Genomic DNA, 20,371 nt, shown 5'->3' on the forward strand with positions numbered 1-20,371 from the left:
GCTGCTCCCATCCCTGCTGGCGGCGAGCAAAACCATCAACGATTAGGTAACGGCGCAGCTTCAAAAAAGGTGCGGGTCGAAGTAAACATCGACAAAGGCGGTGTGGATTCTGCCGGGTCTATTTCCCAGAGCTCTCCGAGCTGAGAGCTTCCCGCAACTCAATGCGACAACAGGCACCAGGAATATTGGCGCAAAGATTTCGCAGAAAACGGGCCTCTAATTTCAGTAACTTGGACCCAAGGATAACGAAAGACACCAATTCTTCAGAGCAATGGATAATTGATTGTACCATGTCGACGATTGGCAAAGATCGCATCTCGGTTGCATAAGCCCCCATCGCCTTCGTCAACCAGATCCACAGGCAGCGACGGCAATGTTGACAGGCATCTCATTTTAAACAGCCACAACATCGTCGCTTACGATGTCTTCGTCACATATGTCTACGGTTATGAGCCTGACCAGTAATGCCCCAAGCTTCCTTCCTGCTCGCGCGGTCCATAGCTAACCATCTGTCCAGGCGACGTCAAGTCGGGGTCTATCAAGGCTTGTGACAAGGCTGTAGATGGTGAGTTGGATTGGCTCTTCTGTCCAACTGCGCCCCTTTTCTAACCATAGCAGAGTTGATTTCTTTATTGAATCCCAGGAATCGGACTGTTAATCTGTATGTTAACTCCCAACGTAATGGATTTGTACCACCCATCTCACCAATTGAAAGTGCCGATCTAGGTGACAAGAGCTATCATCAAATATTCGAGGCCCTATTTAATGTTGTGATCCGCGACAGGCCCGCCTTGTATGACAAAAGGAAGAAAGAGTCTGCTCGCAAGGTAGCCGCTGCCCGCCTGACCAAGTGTGCTTCGGCCATCCGCATGACCGCTGCTAGAGGTGCCCCCAAACTAGGACGCAAAACCCTGTTAGCTCTTATAGACCACATCACACAAGTTCTGCCGGATCCAGATGGTGATTTTGTTGCACCCCTGATACAAGATTATGTCAAGGCCTTGTCCGAGGTGCTCTCACGCCAGCCGCATGTTGAGTTCCTGGCCAGGCAAGATGCGAAGCCCTGGGAAGCTTGTGTTGACTTTCTACTTGATATAGTCGCCTATATTATTCCTAGTGAAGCTCACAGTAGTTTGATATCTGTGGCACGCCCCTCTCCTGCTCCAGATGCCTCGACACCACGCTCCACCATGCGATCTAATAATTCGAATCAAGGCCAAAAGCGAGCAGGCCTTGCTGAGGGCGAGCCGCTCAGAGATGCTCTTGAAGGCCTCCAGTACTTGAGTCAAGCATCAAATGCACCCATAGGACGGCGAGGAAGAAACGTTACGGAACTGGCCATTCGCGTCCTTAACATGAGGCACCTTAGTCTTGGATCTATGCAAGCAATGTGTTTCTCAATTTGCAATACAATATTTGCACGGACTCAAGCTGAAGATCTTGAATACGGACTTTCTTTAGTGAAGAAACTTCTACCATTGATGAGCTATTGGTGGAGGGCCGAGAAGGTGTCCCAAGACGAGCTCATAAAGGGTTTGCGAAGTGAGATTTCCAAGACAATTTACCTGGCTCATCCACATATTGAGCATGTATCCAGCAAATGGAACGAGGAGATTCGAAATGACATTGAGAACCTTGTGGATCCCCTATGGCAAGAATACTCTAAAAGAGGTGAACCGTTTCGGCTCCAGCTGCACGATCTTACTTTCAACCAGTCGGCCCTGCCAAGTAGCACAATGCACTTGAGCTTGTTTGGAATACGAAACCATAATTCCGAAGGAGAAGGCCACTGGGCACTTGTGCAGAATCTTTCATTCCTAGAGAGTATTCTCTTGACGCGCGGCGGCATTTCGGCGAGGGATACTGCGGGGAACAGCGAGCAACCACGAAAGCGACAACGGACTCGGGAATGCCTGAGCCGCCTGAGACTGAAGCTCAGATCAAGAGACGTGGGGACTCAAAGAACTGCACTTCAGTTATTGCCTTTTCTGGTCGAAGGTTTCGGCATTGCAGGCGAAGATCTCACCTCGATCCTAGACGATCTAGTCACATATGTCTCCAACAAAGATCCAATTACAGCATCATGGGCCTTGGTCGCATCAGCCAGGTAAGGCAATTCGAATGAAATTTGTCAACACAAGCTAACAAACCCAGCTGTGCATCGTTGCCTCGGATGAGTGAATTGGATGGAGACCAATGGAAACAGCTCTGGCATTTGGCTGTGAGATCGGTTAGCATCCCCACAACATGCCGGGCGGCCTGTTTGCTTCTGCACCGAATCATTGAAAAGGATTTACTTCCATACAATACTATTTCAGAGGATATAGACGGTATCGTCACAACGGCTGATGTAAATGGGCCTGGCCTGGTTTGTGATACCTCACTTGCCCTAATGCTTCACCTCTTACATGCTCGGAATGCACGACTGCCCAGTGCGAGTCAGGCAACATCTAATCATATAATAAGATGGGTGTTTCTAAAATGGAATCCAAGTGAGTTATCTTCCATGAAATCATATCAATCGCCGTTGTTACATTCATTCTAATAATATATTCAGACGAGTCAGCCTTTGCGTCCTCCGTCTCGGTTCTCATCCAGCCTCTGGACCTCGTTAACCTGCTTCGAGTATGTTGCGGCGTCCAACCATTGCGCTGGAATGAAATAGCCGCTAGTTTAGGGACGTCTCTGGGGGCTACGTGGAGAACGCAACACGAAATGGCGGGATTTAATGATTATTTACTGTTATTGAAGCGTGGAGAACCAAGCTACGACATCCAGCCATGCATCTACCGTTCGGACTCCGGCCGACAGCTTCAACCTGCAGCAGATTCGCACAGTTTCTACCCGTCTAAGAAGCTTGCATTTGAGCTCTTCTCTCCGAAATTCGATGATCTGGTCGAACTGTGCAGTACATGGTTGAAGAAGCCCAGCGATGGGGGGACTCAGATTTCTTTAGATCGATTCCAGAGCTTATTATCTGCCTGCATCGTTGGGTCGCTTCTGCTCCCCCAGTTTGCTGACTTGAACACGCCCCAATCAACCTCAATGGAATCCAACCTTGTCGATCTAGCGGAGCGAAGCCTGGTAGTCGCATTAGACTCTGTCGAACCGGAGGCCTTTGTGGATGCTACCTTGCGAGTGTTACGGCCCTGTATGCCCGGTATGACAACTGCTGATTTGAACAGATCGCATTCACACCACTCCTCCTTTCTCCATATTTTAACAACTATTTCAAGAGTACTTGATCAGAGGCAGTCCAGCACAGCTGTCGGTACAAGCTTGGGTCTGATGGACCTCGACGACGAATTTGACTCGCAGAGCAGCAGGGCCACGTCTGCTTCGAACCCTATGCCTGTACCGAGGCAAAATGTTCAGTTGTCTACAAGCCCACGAGTATTCCACGTGGAGACAAGAATGCGACTAGGGCTGCTTCGTGCCATCCATGATGACTCTAGTCAGATTGGTCTGCTTCCCGAAGCGTGGATTGACGATTTGCTGCTGATGTCTGACGATGACCTATTGTGTTGTCAGGCTCTACTGTTGGAAATTTCCAACTCTGATTTAGTTGTGGGCTCAGAAAGTGCATACAATATTATTCAAAGACTAGGATCAATTATCTCTACGTCTGACTACCAATGCTGCGAGGTGGCACTTACGACGTGCATAGATGTCCTTGATGGACTGCATAATATCTGGTTGAATGATAATCAAGATCTTGCGGAAGGCGTCGGTGATTTATACAACTATTTTATCAAGGTGTGCCTACCTTCTAATTTCTTTTCTGCCAAGGCTCAAATGTCAATGGCGCGTTTGCTTTTCTCATTGCTCAGCGCAAATCCGGCGTATGGCACCAACTTAGGTCTGGCTTCATGTCGTACATCATTACTCAACATTCTTAGCACTGGTTCGATGCAAGTGAAGTGCTTCGTGGCTGACAGGATTGCTGGAATATTTGATTTGTTTATATTGATGCTTCATGATGAAATATTCGTCGATGTTCTCGCAAGCTTGCCAACCAATCCTGCAGACACGTCCGGTATTGCCTTCAGGCTTCTTGCTTTATCCAAGTTGGCCTGCAGATGGCCGACTTTACTGCGGCGATGCATATATCACATATTCGAGACTCCAGGGAAGATTTCGCAGTCTATTGATTATGCAAAGTGGTGTCTTGCCGATATATCAAGTACGCTCGAGTTGAAATCACCGAAAGACCTTTTCCGACTATTCTCGCGTCAGTTGCTCTACACCTGGATGGAACATGATTCCATTAACGACATTCCCTTTGCTATATTCGGGTTTAAAGATTTGGAAGATCTCTTGCGATCTGCCCAGGCAGAGGCTATTGCGTTGGCGGTGATGCGAACTCAGGAGTCAACAAGTGCTGCCTTGGCTAATTTACTCGGAATGACTGAAGGAGATTTGATCAAGCGAAACTTTTCCACCGCCTTGTCGTATAGCATGGCCTATGGAGATGCCTTCAGCGAGACCCGTAATGAGAAGGGCGAAGACTACATTCGAAAAAAGATGGGAGGTAAAGGCTACATGGAAGCAATATACATCAATCTTGTTGATACTATTGCAACATTTTTCGATCTAATTGACCAAGAGGATAATCTGGAAAAGATTTTTCGAAAACACGAAGATATCTGCTATGCGGCAGACAATCTGGAAGCGATCAAGAAGCTGGCTTGCTCGTCCAGTAAGCTTCCACCGAATCAGCAGCCCATGTTTCGAGCCAAATATATTATTCACGATATTTTCAGGCTTTGCCAAGGCACGGAGTTTCAATTTCAAGACCTGTGGACGCCTTCGTTGGTTCTGTCAGTGACAAGAAGCTTATTCAACACTGTCCACCCAGCCTTGGGCCCCCTCCACGCTTGCTCTGTTCTTCGAAAAGTCAGGCTGGTCATTTGTCTGGCAGGCCCAGTGGCGCTGGAATCATATTGCCTCGAAATGTTACTCAACTCAGTTCGCGGTTTCATAGTCGATGCAGAATGCGCCGACGACGCCCTGGGTTTGACCCAATATCTTTTGACTGGGGGGCGAGAATATCTGACCCAGAAACCGTCCTTCCTCGCGGGATATGCTTTATCTACTCTTGCTTCTCTACGAGTTTTTCTCGAGTCAAGCCAGTCCAGCACAACCCAAGAGAGCCAGTTCAAAGCCACAATGAATAAGACGCAAAAGTTCCACGATTGGTTCAGTAAATACTTGTCTGACTACGTTTCACCTTCCTTTCAAGATGACGAACAATGTAATTTATTCAAATCGATAACTTACTCCGCAGCCCGCATCAGATCGTCCGGCAACGCCGAGAAAGGTACATCAGAGAGTAAACTACTTCTTGATATTCTGAGAGATGGTGCCACTGGAAGTCGCTTGCTAAATGAATCATCGCGCGAGCTTGCGTTAAAGCTGCTTTGCGGAGACTTCACGATACCAGCCACAATTCGAGAAGATATTGTCGAAACTGATGCTGCTGCAATTGAGCAGGCGTCAAGTGTGTGGAAAAGCTGTGAAGCGCAAGATCTTAGCAAAAATTACCTGTCTTGGGCAGGACGTGTCGTTGGCCGCTCGTTTGCTGCATCCGGAGATATCCCAGAAGATGTGCTTAAAGAATCCGGCGTAAGCTTTTACGGTCACGTTGCTCCAAGCCCCAACGGATCAGAGATGGGGCTACTATATCTCCTGCAAGATCTTACAGCAGACCAAAATTCAATGATGGCTGGGTTAGCAGAGGCAGCACTACGGAAGGCAGTCTCGCAAGCGATAGAAGATGAGGATGAACCTTTGGTTGTCGCATGCCAAAGAAGCTTATCTGAGAGCCTTTTCACAGCCTCACAATGGGGTAGCTTCTGTTCTCCAGATATGAAGGCTACACAGGACTCGAAATTAGACGGCGGGCAATCCATCTGGGAAGACAGTATTTCATCTCCAAGCTGGTTGCGAAGGATCAGCACTCATTTGGTTTCGATTGTTTCGGATTCAATATTGCTATCGGTTTTGACACCAGTCTTAACCGAAGTACCTGGGTTTACCGAAAAAGCGTTCCCTTTTATTGTGCATCTAGTTTTGTGCTTCCAAATTGAACAACAGCAGGCGGCCAAACGGCAATTGTCATCGGCAATGAAGGAGTGGCTACGAGACGATAGGCCAACGGCAACACAGAACCTGAAGTTGCTGATTAACACCATCCTTTATCTCCGCACTCAGGAGTATCCCAAGGAGTCGTCTATTGCAGATCGAATGCACTGGCTCGATATTGATTATGCAGCGGCAACCGCTTCTGCGTCTCGATGTGGCATGCACAAGACGGCTCTGCTCTTTGCGGAATTGGCCTCCTCCGAGGTTTCACGACCATCTCGGAGATCTTCGGCGCACCGAGAACACGACATTAACGACGTGCTGCTGAACATATTTGAAAATATCGATGATCCCGATACGTACTACGGTCTACCGGAAGATGCAAGCTTGTCAAAGGTTGTTGCTCGAGTGGAATATGAAAATGAAGGGTCAAAGAGCCTTGCCTTTCGAGGTGCGCAATACGATAGCCATATTCGCCTGCGGCGTCGAGAGGCAGAAACAGATGGTCAAGCTCTCGTTAAAGCACTGGGAACGTTGGGGCTCTCTGGCTTAGCTCACTCGATACTTCAAACACAGGAAAGCCTTGGGGTGAGCAATCCATCTGTTGACAATACTTTCACCACAGCAAGGCGATTGCAGATGTGGAACTTACCTACGCCGGGAAATAGTGAACACCACGCTGTAATTCTATATCAAGCGTACCAAAGCATTCACAATTCCACGGTCTTGTCAGATGTTCAAACCGCTATTTATGAAGGCTTCGGTGGTATTATGAAAAACATCGCGAATTGCAACCTCAATGCAACGGCTCTTAGGGGCCGTCTGGCCGCATTAGCAGCTCTCACGGAACTAGATGACGTGCTAAATATCGCAGACCCGTCCGAGGTTCCCAGCATGATAACAAAGTTCAAGAACCGCTCCGAATGGATGCGAAGTGGAATGTGAGTGATTAAGAGAGCACACCGACACACATATGATGCTAATTGCCACAGGTATGGCGATGTTGGTCAAGTTCTATCTTGCAGAGAGACATCAGTCAGTATGGTTTGCCAGCATATCAGCTTGTTAAAACATGCCAAGATGTCAGCAGATGTACTGCGGCAAATGCAAGTGGAATCAATGATTTTGTCATCTGGAATCTATCGATACCACCAAGCAACTCAGGAGTCCCTGAATATTGCAACTGCACTCTCTGATATGATTCCATTGTGCGAAAATTTGAATTTGCACGTTGATGCCGCCATCAAAATTGAGGTCGCCAATTCGCTATGGGATCACGGTGAAATGGGAACCTCAATTCGTATGCTACAAGCAATTGATAAGGAGTCATCGCTACCAAAACAGAGCATTCGGGTCAATAGGTCCGACCTCCTTTCCAAGATTGGACACAAAGTGTCCCTGGCTCGCCTGGAAAACCCTCACGACATTCAAAAAACTTACCTTGGTCCAGCGCTGAAGGAGTTGAAACGAGAAGGCAGCAGTGAGGCAGGGTCGGTCTATCATCAATTTGCTACCTTCTGCGATGAACAACTGCAGGACCCAGACGGGCTCGAGGACTTGGCAAGATTACAAAATTTGCGCGCAGCCAAGAATGATGAAGTCAAGGATCTCAAGGCTCTCATTGACTCGACCAAAGAAAGTCAACTAAAAGCCAAGTATGCACACGTCCTCTCCAAAGAGAAGCAGTGGCTAGAGCTTGATGAGAAGGAGCTGAAGCGAGTAGAGCAAACACGAAGTGAGTTTGTTCAGCTTAGCTTGGAAAATTATCTGCTCTCTCTTATCTCATCGGATGACTACGACAATGATGCGCTGCGTTTTACGGCATTGTGGCTAGAGAGGTCTGCTGAGGAATCAACAAATAAGGCCGTCATGAAGCATTTGTCCCTTGTCCCCACGAGAAAGTTTGCACCATTGATGAATCAGCTGACCTCTCGGCTTCAAAGTCAGGAGGGCACATTCCAAAAACTGCTCTTTGAGCTCATTTACACCATCTGTATTGACCATCCCTACCACGGGATGTATCAGATTTGGTCAGGAACGAAAGCTCGAGCTCAGCAGAAAGATGACGTGGCTGTGCAGAGAGTTAGAGCAACAGAGAAAGTTGCGCAAAAACTCTCTGCAAACAAGTCAGTCGCAAATATTTGGTTGTCAATTGATAAGACGAGCAAGTACTACCACGGCCTTGCAATGGAAAGAAACCCTAACAAGTACAAGTCTGGAGCCAAGATTCCGCTTAAGGATTCTGCAGCAGGGCAGTACCTGGTCAGTTACCTTGCACGATATCGTATTCCTCCCCCAACATTGCACATTGAGGTCTCAGTCACCAAGGACTACTCCAATGTTCCCTTCATATCTAAGCTGGAGCCCACAATGACAATTGCGTCGGGGGTCAGCGCACCAAAGATCATTACTGCTGTCGGCACCAATGGGATCAGGTATAAACAGCTGGTCAAAGGCGGCCATGACGATCTGCGACAGGACGCAATCATGGAGCAAGTGTTTGCCGCCGTATCGTCTCTTTTGAAGCTGCACCGAAGCACGCAACAAAGAAACCTTGGCATCAGGACCTACAAAGTTTTGCCACTTACGGCATCATCTGGTCTTATCGAGTTCGTTCCAAACACGATTCCGTTGCATGAGTTTCTCATGCCAGCACATGAGAGATACTATCCGAGGGATCTCAAGGGTTCGCAGTGCCGTAAAGAGATTTTCAATGTGCAGAACAGAACAACTGAAACGCGCCTAAGCACGTATCGCAAAGTAACCGACAGATTTCATCCCGTAATGAGATATTTCTTCATGGAGTACTTTGTCGATCCGGATGAATGGTTCGTCCGAAGATTGGCGTATACACGGAGTACTGCAGCGATTTCTATGCTGGGCCACGTCCTTGGACTGGGTGACCGTCATGGCCACAACATTCTTCTAGATTCCCGGACTGGTGAGGCAGTGCACATTGATCTTGGTGTGGCCTTTGAGGCTGGTCGTATTCTCCCAGTGCCAGAGCTGGTCCCTTTCCGGCTGACTAGAGACATTGTAGACGGTATGGGAATCACCAAAACCGAAGGTGTTTTCAGGCGTTGCTGCGAATTCACACTTGATGCATTGCGAGAGGAGCAGTACTCAATCATGACGATTCTGGATGTCCTGCGATACGACCCTCTGTACACCTGGTCAATATCACCGCTCCGACTAGCCAAGCTCCAGAAAGCCAGAGACGAAGAGGGTGGCGGAGAGGAGCCGGAACCTAGTGACACAGCAGAGGCAAAGAAGGCGAAAAAGCAAAATGGCCGGACGAACGAGCCTTCTGAAGCAGATCGAGCACTCGAGGTTGTGAGGAAGAAGTTGTCAAAGACTCTCAGTGTAACGGCAACAGTCAATGACTTGATCAACATGGCTACAGACGAACGTAACTTGGCTGTATTGTACTCTGGTAAGAAATCCCGATGAGAGAGAAATTTGGGAACATTGACTGACATGAGGCTTGTTAGGATGGGCTGCGTATGCGTAAATGTATGGTCAAGATTTACTGTCTTTTTGTCATAGACGAGCGAGAGCGAGCGTGTTAGGAGATACCCATTTTGGTGTTGAATTCATTATAGATCTGAACATGTACAAACTCAAGCGCTCTTGTTTAAAAAATCCACTCCTTTTTCTCTACTACCTGCGTTTTCTTTATTGCCATCACACTTCTTGCTCATTAGAGCCAGTAAGCTATTGCGCATTCTGCTTCTCAACCGAGCCAGCAACGCTAGACTCATTTGCTCGCGAGACATCATCAATCCATCCGTGAATCAGCATTCAACCCGCTCTGAAAGCATGTCTCTTCCTCGTCCCTGCTTTGGCAATCCAATTAGATGTACGAAATGTGATGACCAAGTCGGAACGTATGAGCCCGGCACTAGCAGCATCACACAGGGTCCAGACTTCCAACAATGTGATTAGTGGAAATACTTGACCAGACAATACCCCGGCAAGTAGTTCGCGGAGATCTCCACACCAACTAGGCGGGGATACCCGTCAGTGAAGCCATGTTATTAATGGCCGGAGCTGCCGAGGCTGTGGGCTGGTTTCGGTAGTTGGCGTTGGAAGGGCATCGATGTGCACGAGCGGAACAAGCGACATGCATGGCAAGAGCGGTATATGCAAAATCGGGCGGTAATTAGACAGAGAAAACCGCAGTACGGTGGTCTTGGAAACTAAATGTAGTAGCTACATGTATCGTGGGATACGGGGTCTGGTGCTTAATGGCTCCAACAGAGCGTGTCAATCTCTCGGTGAGATATTGACCTGGTTACCTGGGGTGTCATCCCGGAGCATCTATCAGTCATTAGTGGGACATACGTATTACTAGTCTGGTATCACAAACATCTGAGACAGGTCAGTTACGATTTCATGCCCAAGACACAACCTGCCAAAATACGACACAGTAACACAAAATCAACCGCCCCGCTTGTCAGAGGTCCCGACTCTTAACTCCTCACACATAGGGGCCGGAAAATTAATGTCCATCCACTACACACCTGCTCCATTTCCTCCAAAGACGCTCTCGTGTGCTCTCCTGTCAGCGAATCCTTCCAGTCAAACTACCTAGTGGTCAATCTTACGCCTCCTATAAGCTTAGTGCAACGTGCCTGGTTGGGAGCGGATGTGATGGATGTCGAGCTGCGTGATTCGGTAATGGGCATTGCGAGGCAGCCGGCGTGATCCGTGAATACCGCTGGAGGCGAGTCCGAATTTTCCTTGGAGCAAGATTGGGTGAGGGTAGTGCCGATTGCCGAGTCCACTGCTGACCGGGCCGAAAGCTAGTGACAGCTTTATGGCGAAGCAAAGAGCCGTGAGGATGACCAGTGTGAAGAAGACGTGAGAGCAAGGGCGTTCAACGGCGAGGTTAGTGGTCGTTCAGAGGCAGACGACAAATTATATAAAGAGCCTTGATTCTCTTCAGGTTGATAAGCATCGGAACATTCAACCACATACTCTTTCACTTCCGTCTTCACCCCCAAACCTTGCCTATACAGACTCGCCCTTCACACAGCCAAAATGGTCACTACCAACGCAATTCTAGCCTTCGCTGCAGCTCTAGTGGGAACTTCGTCTGCCCTTGGAATCAACTGCCGGGGCAGCGGTCTCTGCACGAGTAACAAAGGCATCCTCGGCGAAGCCCTAGGCCAACTCCGGGGTATGGACCAGAGCCAGCAGTTCTCTGACGGTCAACACATCACCTGCGTCAAGTCCTCGGTCACCATCGGAAATCCTTCACTCTGCATCTTCTACCAAAATACCAACGGGCGAAGGTGGACAGTTGCCCAGACGGCCAGCTTTGTCCAGCAGCTCATTGACCACGGATGTGCTGCTTGCGGCAGCGTGCCTACCGATCCGGGAAACAACGTCAAGAACGGACAACTTACCGCTAACATGGTGACAAACGCCGCTCGTCGTGGCCTGGACATGGCCAACAAAATTGCCAAACGGGAAGAGGCTCGTGAGGAGACACGAGAACCCGAGCCTGTCACCAAGGCCGACGATTCGACTGCGATCCTTGCGCGCGCCCTTGGAATCAACTGCCGTGGTAGCTCAACCTGCGGTGTCGGCGGCATCGGCCACAGTCCCGCTGGCACGCTCGAGCAGGTTCGTGATGCTGTTGCCGCCGGTCCTGACGGGAGCTGGACCAACGGGCAGCATATTGCCTGTGTGGCACATGTCACGGGCCGGCTGTGCGCGTTTTATCAGAACATTGGAGGCCGGTCGTTCAACAAGCAGCAGAGTGTTACCTTTTTGGATCAACTGAGGGACCACGGGTGCAAAAACTGTGGCAGCATCCCTACAGATCCTGGTAACAATGTTGGCAATGGACAGCTGACTGTCAACTTTGTTGCTTAGCTGCGTAGTTTGAACATTGCATATTGATGCAATTGGAGAGTGAAAGGGTCCATGCTGGGTGTGCCGGATGAATAGGTAGTTTTTAAATTTGAAATATTTTCGATTGGTATCCATGGACTGACTCTATCGTGTGAGCCATGTCCCATGTCTATTGAGCATTCGTGTAGGTGCTTTGTGAAGACTAGAGTTGGCGTGGCAATGTTTGCGTCTTCTAATAGATTTGTGGTTTTCTCTTGTCAGAATTTAAATGCGGTCGGTATATGTGCTCGTGATGATTCTGACGGTTTGTGGTCGAAACGGAGAGGAAGAGGTCATCTGTGGAAATGGAACCAGACTGGAGATGAGAGTCGAATTGCTGGCCAGTTTGCCCATCGACGTTACTCAGCGCACGTCGATTACTCCGTCAAGAACTGCCCCAGCGACAACTCACTACTCTTCAGTGGCCGCCGTGCCTTAACTCCGTCCACGTCCACGTCCAGCCAGACCGGACATCGCCTGGGTGTCGTCTCGTCACCAGCTCGAGCAGCTGGCCAATCCCCGGCCCCATGTCACGTCGGCACCCACCCTGCCACACCCCATCGCCCAATCAGATCAACCTATGATACTCCTTCCAGATATCGCTGATGGAGCTGCATGCAAGCCAGAAATTCGGCTCTTCCCAAGATGACATATCATCCAGCTCACGCAGCTTCCCCCGCCTCATCAAGTCCACTGCCTTAATTTTGCCCTTGCGCACGTGCTTGTGTATGGCGATTCGATTTTTCGTCCTCGTAGCGACCTCAAAAAGGGTCAAACGTGCGTCTCCCGGTGCTGTCGAAGCAACTTTCGGTTCACTCGTACCACGAAACACCAACATCCAGCGCCTCTTCCGCTAGCGAACCCCGATACACAACATCGCCCATACGTTTTCCCTTCGCTGCTCATTTCCGACGGAACCGTGCCTCTTTGATCCATGCCATCCGTATCCGGAACGCCCGATTCGACTTCATCTCGCCGTCGGCAGCGTCTCTCTACATCTCCATCTGCATCGTCGGCCAACCCCAAGCGGGCTCGGGTTACCGAGTCTCCCGCTATGGCGACTCTCAGGGCGAGAGGCAAGATGCCAGACATCATTGACCTGACCGAGAAGCCGTCTGCTTTCCAGCCATATAGCGGAGCCAAGAAGCTTGTCATCAAGAACCTTCGAGCGCCCATTAGCCGTGAGGCACAGGTAGAAGAATACTACGCGCGGACAGAAAAGGATCTCGAGGAAGCCTTGGAAGCCATTTTTGCTGATAGAAGACCGGCAGTGCCCTTGGAGCGGTTGTATCGTGGTGTCGAGGATGTCTGTCGCAGGGGCGGCGCTGCAAAAGTTTATCGTTTGCTCAAGGAGCGCATCGATCGCCATTTGCAATTGGTAGTCTTGCCACGAATAAGACGTACCGGCGGGCAGTCAAATATCGAAATGTTACGAAGTGTTAGGGGAGAATGGAATGTATGGAATGCTCAAACAATCACTCTCCGATCAACGTTTAGCTACTTGGACCGGACATTTTTGCTTCGAGAGTCACTCCCATCCATCAACGACATGGCCATCAGCCACTTTAGACGAATGGCATTTCCGCAGTCATCGCAAACCAACGGTAGTTCACCTGGCGAAAAAGCTATTACCGGAGTGTGCGAGATGATCGAGTATGACCGGCGAGGCGACGAAAGACTTGACTCAAATCTTCTCAAGGAATCCATTCGCATGATATACGTTTTGGGTGTTTACGTAAAACAGTTCGAGCCCGTCTTTTTGAAACAGTCTGTCTCATATTTTGAAGAGTTTGGCGAATCATGGAGTGCGTCCAGCCTCAAGGGCTATATTGCGGCATGCGAGAATCTTCTCAACCGAGAAGACCACCGATGTATGGCGTACAACTTTGACAGCGCCACTGTGAAGCAGCTCATGGACTCGGCGCACAAGATTCTCATCGACCAATACTCGGAAAAATTACTACATGGCGACAGCTTGTCAAACCTGTTATCCGATAGAGACGTCAAGTCCATGAGGGGACTCTATGACCTATTACGATTATCTGACATTCAAAAGAAGATGAAGAATCCCTGGACTGAATATATCCGACAAACCGGATCTGCCATCGTATCAGATAAAGAGAGAGGGGATGAAATGGTCCTGCGGCTGTTGGAACTTCGACGGTCATTAGACCTCATGATTAGGGACGCGTTCAAAAAGGACGAAGACTTCTTGTGGGGCATGCGAGAGGCGTTTGGCAAGTTTATGAACGACCGCAAAATAGCGTCCTGTTGGGATACAAACACGTCCAAGATTGGAGAAATGACTGCCAAATACATAGATATGCTGCTTCGAGGCGGATTGAAAGCTCTGCCCAAGGAGTTATTGTCCGACGCCAAGGATCGAGCAGCGGCAGAGAGGGAAGGCCAGGCAAGCACAGCAGATGAGGATGCCGAGTTGGACAGACAGCTTGACCAGGCACTTGAGCTTTTCCGATTTATTGAAGGCAAGGATGCCTTTGAAGCCTTCTATAAAAAGGACCTGGCACGACGTCTGTTGATGGGCCGTAGTGCAAGTCAAGATGCAGAGCGAAACATGTTGACAAAGCTGCGAAGCGAATGCGGATCAAATTTCACACACAACTTGGAGCAAATGTTCAAGGATCAGGAACTTGCCAAGGATGAGATGGAATCGTACAGGCAGTCGAGCATTACGAACCAGAAGCAGAAGGCTCCCATAGACTTGTCGGTCATGATTTTGTCTGCCTCAGCTTGGCCGACTTACCCTGACACGCGGCTCAACTTACCCGACGAAGTAGCCACTCAAATCGAGACATTCGACAAGCATTACAAGAGCAAACACACAGGAAGAGTGCTGACATGGAAGCACTCCCTTGCGCACTGTTCTATCAAGGCATCTTTCCCCAAGGGCACCAAGGAACTTCTCGTGTCGGCCTTCCAAGCCGTCGTCCTGATGATGTTCAACAAGGAGCCCACGGCTGGCTTCTTCACCTACGAACAAATATCCGCCGCGACCGGCCTCCAAGGCGGTGACTTGGATCGAACCCTGCAATCTCTCGCATGTGGCAAAGCGCGTGTCATCACCAAACACCCCAAAGGCCGAGAAGTCAAACCCACCGACACTTTTACGTTCAACCAAGCATTTTCCGACCTCAAGTATCGCGTCAAGATTAACCAGATTCAGCTCAAGGAGACCAAGGAAGAGAACAAAGCCACCCACGAGAGGATCGCCCAAGACAGACGCTTCGAGACGCAGGCCGCAATTGTGCGAATCATGAAAAGCCGCAAGTCTATGGGCCATGCCGAACTCGTCGCCGAGGTCATTAATTTGACCAAGAAGCGAGGAAGTGTCGAGCCCGCCTCCATCAAGAAGGAAATCGAGAGGTACGTTCTCCCCATTTGACCTGGTGGTCGGTTGTGCGACGGTATGCTAACTGCAGCAGCCTTATCGAAAAGGATTATCTTGAGCGAGAGGATAATTCGTATACCTATTTGGCGTAATTCCTGATACTCGGGCAGGTTAATGGGCGTCAATCGTGTACGAGGCGTGTTGTGAGTGATGTATTTATGAACTACCCACCATATTAAGCTGTAGCCGGCAATATAGCGACGTGCTCAACAACCTCATCGTGTAGTGAAAGGCAATAAAACGAGCTGAGGGATGTGTCTCCATCGCCTGCATACAGAGTGCCATTTCTCGGGGTGCGTCGAAAATCAAATGTGTTGCTGTGCCCCTGGCTGCGTGACGGTGTCATAATAGTCGGCGAGCAACGCTTTTAGTTTTACAAGTTGGCCGATTTGGACACAGTCCCGAAGAGGCTTGTATCTGTCGAAACACACACACACACACACACACACACACACACACACACACACACACAAAAGGCATGAACTGGCTCGCTTCGACAACACTCAACCTTGCAAAGGCAGTCATTGCAAAGACTAGCCTAGACAGGGCCACCTACCCATCACGAAGAATTAAAGAGATGTGCTTGACAGAGAAACATTAATCATTCAAGTTAAACAAGGAGCCGTGTTTCCTTCGGTACAAATTGAACGCCTCCGCCCTTGGTACAATTCTGCTGGTTTGCCCGTCGGCCATACAAGTCAATCTGATCCACGTACATTACTTAAAAACCTCCAAGCACACTAATACAAATTATCCATACACTAACCCAAACATCAGGCTCATTAATACGGCCGGGTGGTGGGTCGATAGCCGCCCGTCGACATCATGGGATTGTACCTGGCCGTCGGCGACGCCCACCGATCATCATCATCATATACATCGTCCACGATATCCCGTCTGGACATTCTGCTCGAACATCTTGTCCCCCGTCGTTCTCCAAAGTCATCGTCGTATTCGTCATCCACGATATCTCGTCGGGATGCTCTGCTCGGATATCTCTTCCCCCCTTGGAAGTCATCCTCTGCAGAGGGGTAATAGGGATCCCTGTCCCTCTTGTAGCTTCGTTCTCCGCGAAGATGGTCGGCGATGCGCACTTGCTCTAGATCGTAGGCCAAGTCGTCCAGCTGTTCCCGGTGGACAGCCTGTCTCACCCTGTGCGGGGGGACGGCCCGCGGGGAAGGGGGTTGCACGACCACGGGGCGGCTCTGCTGCTTGCCATCCTCCTTTCCCATCTGGTACCACCTCTGGAAGTACTCGAACGCGGGCTGCCGCGAGGAGGACGAGGTGGACGGCGGCGAGGGCGGCATGGCGTGGTCCTTGTGCTGCTTGGAATGCTGCCTCTGCGGAGGGGAGTCGACACCGAAGTGCTCAGGGCGGTCTCGACGGCCGTGACGGGGCTTGGACGGGGAGCGCCTGGTGCGGTGGTGCCGGCTGCCGGAGGCGACTGACGACTGGGGCGTTGTGTAGCCCCCTTCGTCGGAGGAGTAGCCGCTCTCGAAGGACGTGACGGAGTCCCGAGAGCTGCGTGAGCTGGGAGGGGATTTTGCGTAGGCCTGGTGGGCGCGCTGCTTGCCGCCGGGTCGGATGTCGCGGTTGGGTGTGAAGGGCCTCGGGTTGTGAGGCGTGTTGGAGCGACTTTGGTGGCCTGGACCCGGGGCCCTGTTGAGATTCCTGGGGATTTGAGGTACGGGTGGTGAAGGTCGTTGTTGTTGCGGGTGTTGCTGCTGCTGCGGTGGCATTTGGGGTGGCATGTGAGGCGGCACTTGGGGCGGCATGGGCCTCGACGGTGGCTGCTGGTTTACTTGCGGCTGTGGTGCTGCTGGAGGCCGGGGAAATTGCTGGCCTTGGGGAGGGAAAGGAGGAGGAGGAGGTGGTGGTGGTGGTTGTTGACGGAATGGAGGCGATTGCTGTTGTTGGGGATGTTGCGGCGGGCGAGGTTGAGGTTGAGGTTGATGTTGCTGCTGCTGCGGCTGCGGCTGTTGCTGTTGCGCCGCTGGTCGAAACTGTTGTGGCATTGCTGGATTCGCATTCGTGTGCTGCTGCGCCGGTGGCATGTTCATTCTCGGCTGCTCCTGCTGCACCGTGTAAGCATCCGTCATGTTGCCCATGGGCATGTGATGCTGCTGCCCATGCCCCCTCGCAGTGGACGACTGCCTCTTCGGCATTCGCTCCTCCTTCAGCATCTCAATCACATCCTCGTTTCTCTTGGGCACTCGTACAAAGTATGCCGTCACACTTGCCCTCTCATACTTCTTGTCCTGTTTCTTCTTGTCCCCCTGATACGCCTTGTCACTCCTGTACTCCCTGCTCCGACGATGTCCTTCATTGCGGTGTCTATCGTTCCTGTACTTCTCTGACCTCGAGCTATGTACATGATACAACGGATGACTCTCGTTAATCCGAGTAACCTTGCTCTCCAACTGCGCCAAGTGGTACTCATATCTGTCGTCGTCCTCACGATCTTGTAATTTTTCCTGGGCACGCTCAATCTGTTGCTGCACAACCTCTGGCAGTTTCTTCTTCTTAAGCATAACTCTATCGCCCCCTCTATCAAGCTCATACACTCTGAGGGCTGCTGCTTGCTGGGAAATGTCCCTTTCTTCTCTATGCGTGGCGCATTGCCAGGTTGGCAGACATGGATAGCCCAGCTCATCCGTCGCATTTGGGCGTTGAGCCTTTTCCATACGCCAGACAACGTATGTTGAGAGCTTGTGGCGGGCGTCATCCTCGAACATATTTTCATTGCGGAGGTCGACGACGCCGTCCCAGGGTTCGCGTTTGCGGTGGCGTGGGGCCTGTTGGTTCATGTGTTGTTGTTCTTGTTGGTTTGGGCGTTGTTGGAAGTGCGAGGGCTGGCCTTGATAGGCTTGGCCCTGGCTCACGTTTTGCAGAGGAACCTGGCCCATGCCGGGTTGTTGCTGCATCTGGGGATATTGATGCTGTTGTTGCTGTTGTTGTTGAGGAAATTGATCTTGTTGACGCATTGGATATTGTTGCGTGGGAATGGGTCCTGCTCCCCCCATGCCGGGACGAACTGCAGAACGAGGGACTGCACTCGGCATCGACTGTCCTCCCGCGTTGGTTCCATGGGGGCCGGCTGTTGCTGGCGGCGGAATGGGATTCGGTGCATTTACAGGACGGTTGCCGCCTCCTATGTTGGTCTGGGGGAATCCCGCCCGAGGGAACGATTCCATGTTTTGACTTGGCAAGGTTTCACAGTTTTGGCGTTGTAGGGAAGATTTGCTGTCAAGTCGTTTTGAAAAGGGAGGTTCAGATGCCAGACTGTTGTTGCTTTGTTCTGTTGATGGTTGCTGGTGTAAGTTGAGCAGCGACGTGAATCAAGCAAGCCAGGCATCAAGTATAAGAACCAAGGGGGTTCCTACGCAGAGAGGCAGCAGAGCCTCTATCAAATGCCAACGGTATGTACCATCAAAAAGCCTGGCCCGGCGGACCAAGTGAGGCGGCTGCATTTGGCCAAACAGGGGAGCCGGCAGGTTGAGCTCGGCATGGCAAAGCTGTCAAAGATGGTGGTGACGAGAATACCAAGTGTCAAGTGTGCCTAGGTGCAACACAATGGCTACATTGGCTCGGTGTAGGATGCAAGCAGCTGAGCAATTTCTCACATAGCCTCGTTGGACAAAAGCTGCGGAGAGGGGAAGAAAAAAGGGCTTGGTCAATACGCCAGCGCTGGATGTGAAAGCAAGGCCGCGTGTGTTCAATTTCCCAATTCGGCGATTCGGCTTACACGATGCATCTCAGCACGCCACCTTTGCTTCGGAGCAGAAAGCAGGGGCAAAAAAACAAGAGCGATTTTAATTCTATACAGAAAAATGTCTCAGTGTCTCAGCACAGTCGATCTGTATATTTATTTGATGACACTGTCAGCGTTACCGAAACAATGCATCTGGCGCAGGCAACCACCGGCTGTGCATCACGGCGCCCGCCATCGCCACCTCCACGATTCGTCCGCGGTGAGGCGGCGTGCAGATAACCAGCGCCATTTATTTGGTCCAGCGCACCAATAATTCCGTCTACGAGTTGGGAGGATGAAGATGAAGATCGACTATTACTTGAATGGTGTGCACTGGCACGGTCACCATTGGCCACGCACGAGGCGTACCCCAAACGACGTCAGCGGACAAGTGAACATGGGTACGCCTTTTTCTGGCGATTTGTTTTTTTACTTTGCTGGTCCTGGCATTGGCGTCATCAGCATGCAGATTTGCAATGGTAAGCCATTGTGTAATAATGCCCGTCGGTCCTTGGGCCCGAAGGTGTGTTGACCAAAAGGGATGGGATGGTGTTGCAGTGCAGTCGCGGTGAACGGGCTCAATGGCCACGCCAAAGACCGGAAATATGGCTTCGTGAGCATGTCACGACGGCGGCGAGGGCATTCGAAAGAGCGGTCTAAAGCCAAAATAACGTATATAACGTGGTGTGGTGGCGTTACAAATGCCAAAGCCGTTGCACTGCATTTCCTTCCTTTGTGCGTCTGAACGCCAATCACGAGAACCATGTGTTTGTCACTCTGTCTCTGGTATGCGCGGCCATTGTTACACGATGCTCTTTTTTTTTTGTCTGGGGTTCAAACACTCTTGTGTTGATCGCCATGCAATATTCTCGAGATCGGCTGAGTGACGCATCGTTTGCATTGATGTATCTGGCGACTCGGTGGGCAACATTATGATGCAACATTGAAGGTGCAGGGTCGGCATGCCCAACTTGGCAGAAATTGTCTCGCAGGCCATGTCTCATATGGAATGAAAAAAAAAAAAAAAAAAGCGCCATGTCCAGTTTTACGTCACGTCTTGGATACAGTTCGTGTCGCTGCCTTGCAAGGAAGGGTGCATTAGACGAACCGTCGTGGATGCATGGCTGCTTTTGACGCCTCAATGTGCCTTGACGAGGACGTCGGAGAATGAGGCGGCCAGCATGAACCACCAACCAGCTTGAGTTCAATGTTGGCTTCGGAAGCGA

The 20,371-nt window shown here is 50.5% G+C and overlaps 4 protein-coding genes across 4 annotated transcripts; 3 read left to right on the forward strand and 1 right to left on the reverse strand.

The window, feature by feature from the left end:
* Positions 1-421: 421 nt before the first annotated feature.
* On the forward strand, positions 422-9,595 carry TEL1 (Serine/threonine-protein kinase TEL1; the record flags this gene model as incomplete). The annotated part of the gene is made up of 8 exons (XM_014686954.2): positions 422-461; positions 518-565; positions 619-661; positions 716-2,107; positions 2,155-2,492; positions 2,558-7,025; positions 7,077-9,517; positions 9,576-9,595. The coding sequence occupies 8 exons, from the start codon at positions 422-424 to the stop codon at positions 9,593-9,595; spliced, it is 8,790 nt and encodes a 2,929-aa protein (XP_014542440.2).
* A 1,532-nt stretch (positions 9,596-11,127) lies between these two features.
* M2A_2 (KP4 killer toxin) lies at positions 11,128-11,967 on the forward strand (the record flags this gene model as incomplete). Its single annotated transcript, XM_014686953.1, has 1 exon — positions 11,128-11,967. The coding sequence occupies one exon, from the start codon at positions 11,128-11,130 to the stop codon at positions 11,965-11,967; it is 840 nt and encodes a 279-aa protein (XP_014542439.1).
* A 1,072-nt stretch (positions 11,968-13,039) lies between these two features.
* CUL4A (Cullin-4A) lies at positions 13,040-15,486 on the forward strand (the record flags this gene model as incomplete). Its single annotated transcript, XM_014686952.2, has 2 exons — positions 13,040-15,369; positions 15,429-15,486. 2 exons carry the CDS (start codon positions 13,040-13,042, stop codon positions 15,484-15,486), a joined length of 2,388 nt encoding a protein of 795 aa, XP_014542438.2.
* Positions 15,487-16,176: 690 nt separating this feature from the next.
* Positions 16,177-18,588, reverse strand: G6M90_00g086780 (uncharacterized protein; the record flags this gene model as incomplete). Its single annotated transcript, XM_014686951.1, has 1 exon — positions 16,177-18,588. One exon carries the CDS (start codon positions 18,586-18,588, stop codon positions 16,177-16,179), a length of 2,412 nt encoding a protein of 803 aa, XP_014542437.1.
* Between the last annotated feature and the right edge of the window lie 1,783 nt (positions 18,589-20,371).

Source organism: Metarhizium brunneum, chromosome 5 (genome assembly GCF_013426205.1).
Source record: "Metarhizium brunneum chromosome 5, complete sequence".
NCBI lineage: Eukaryota > Fungi > Ascomycota > Sordariomycetes > Hypocreales > Clavicipitaceae > Metarhizium > Metarhizium brunneum.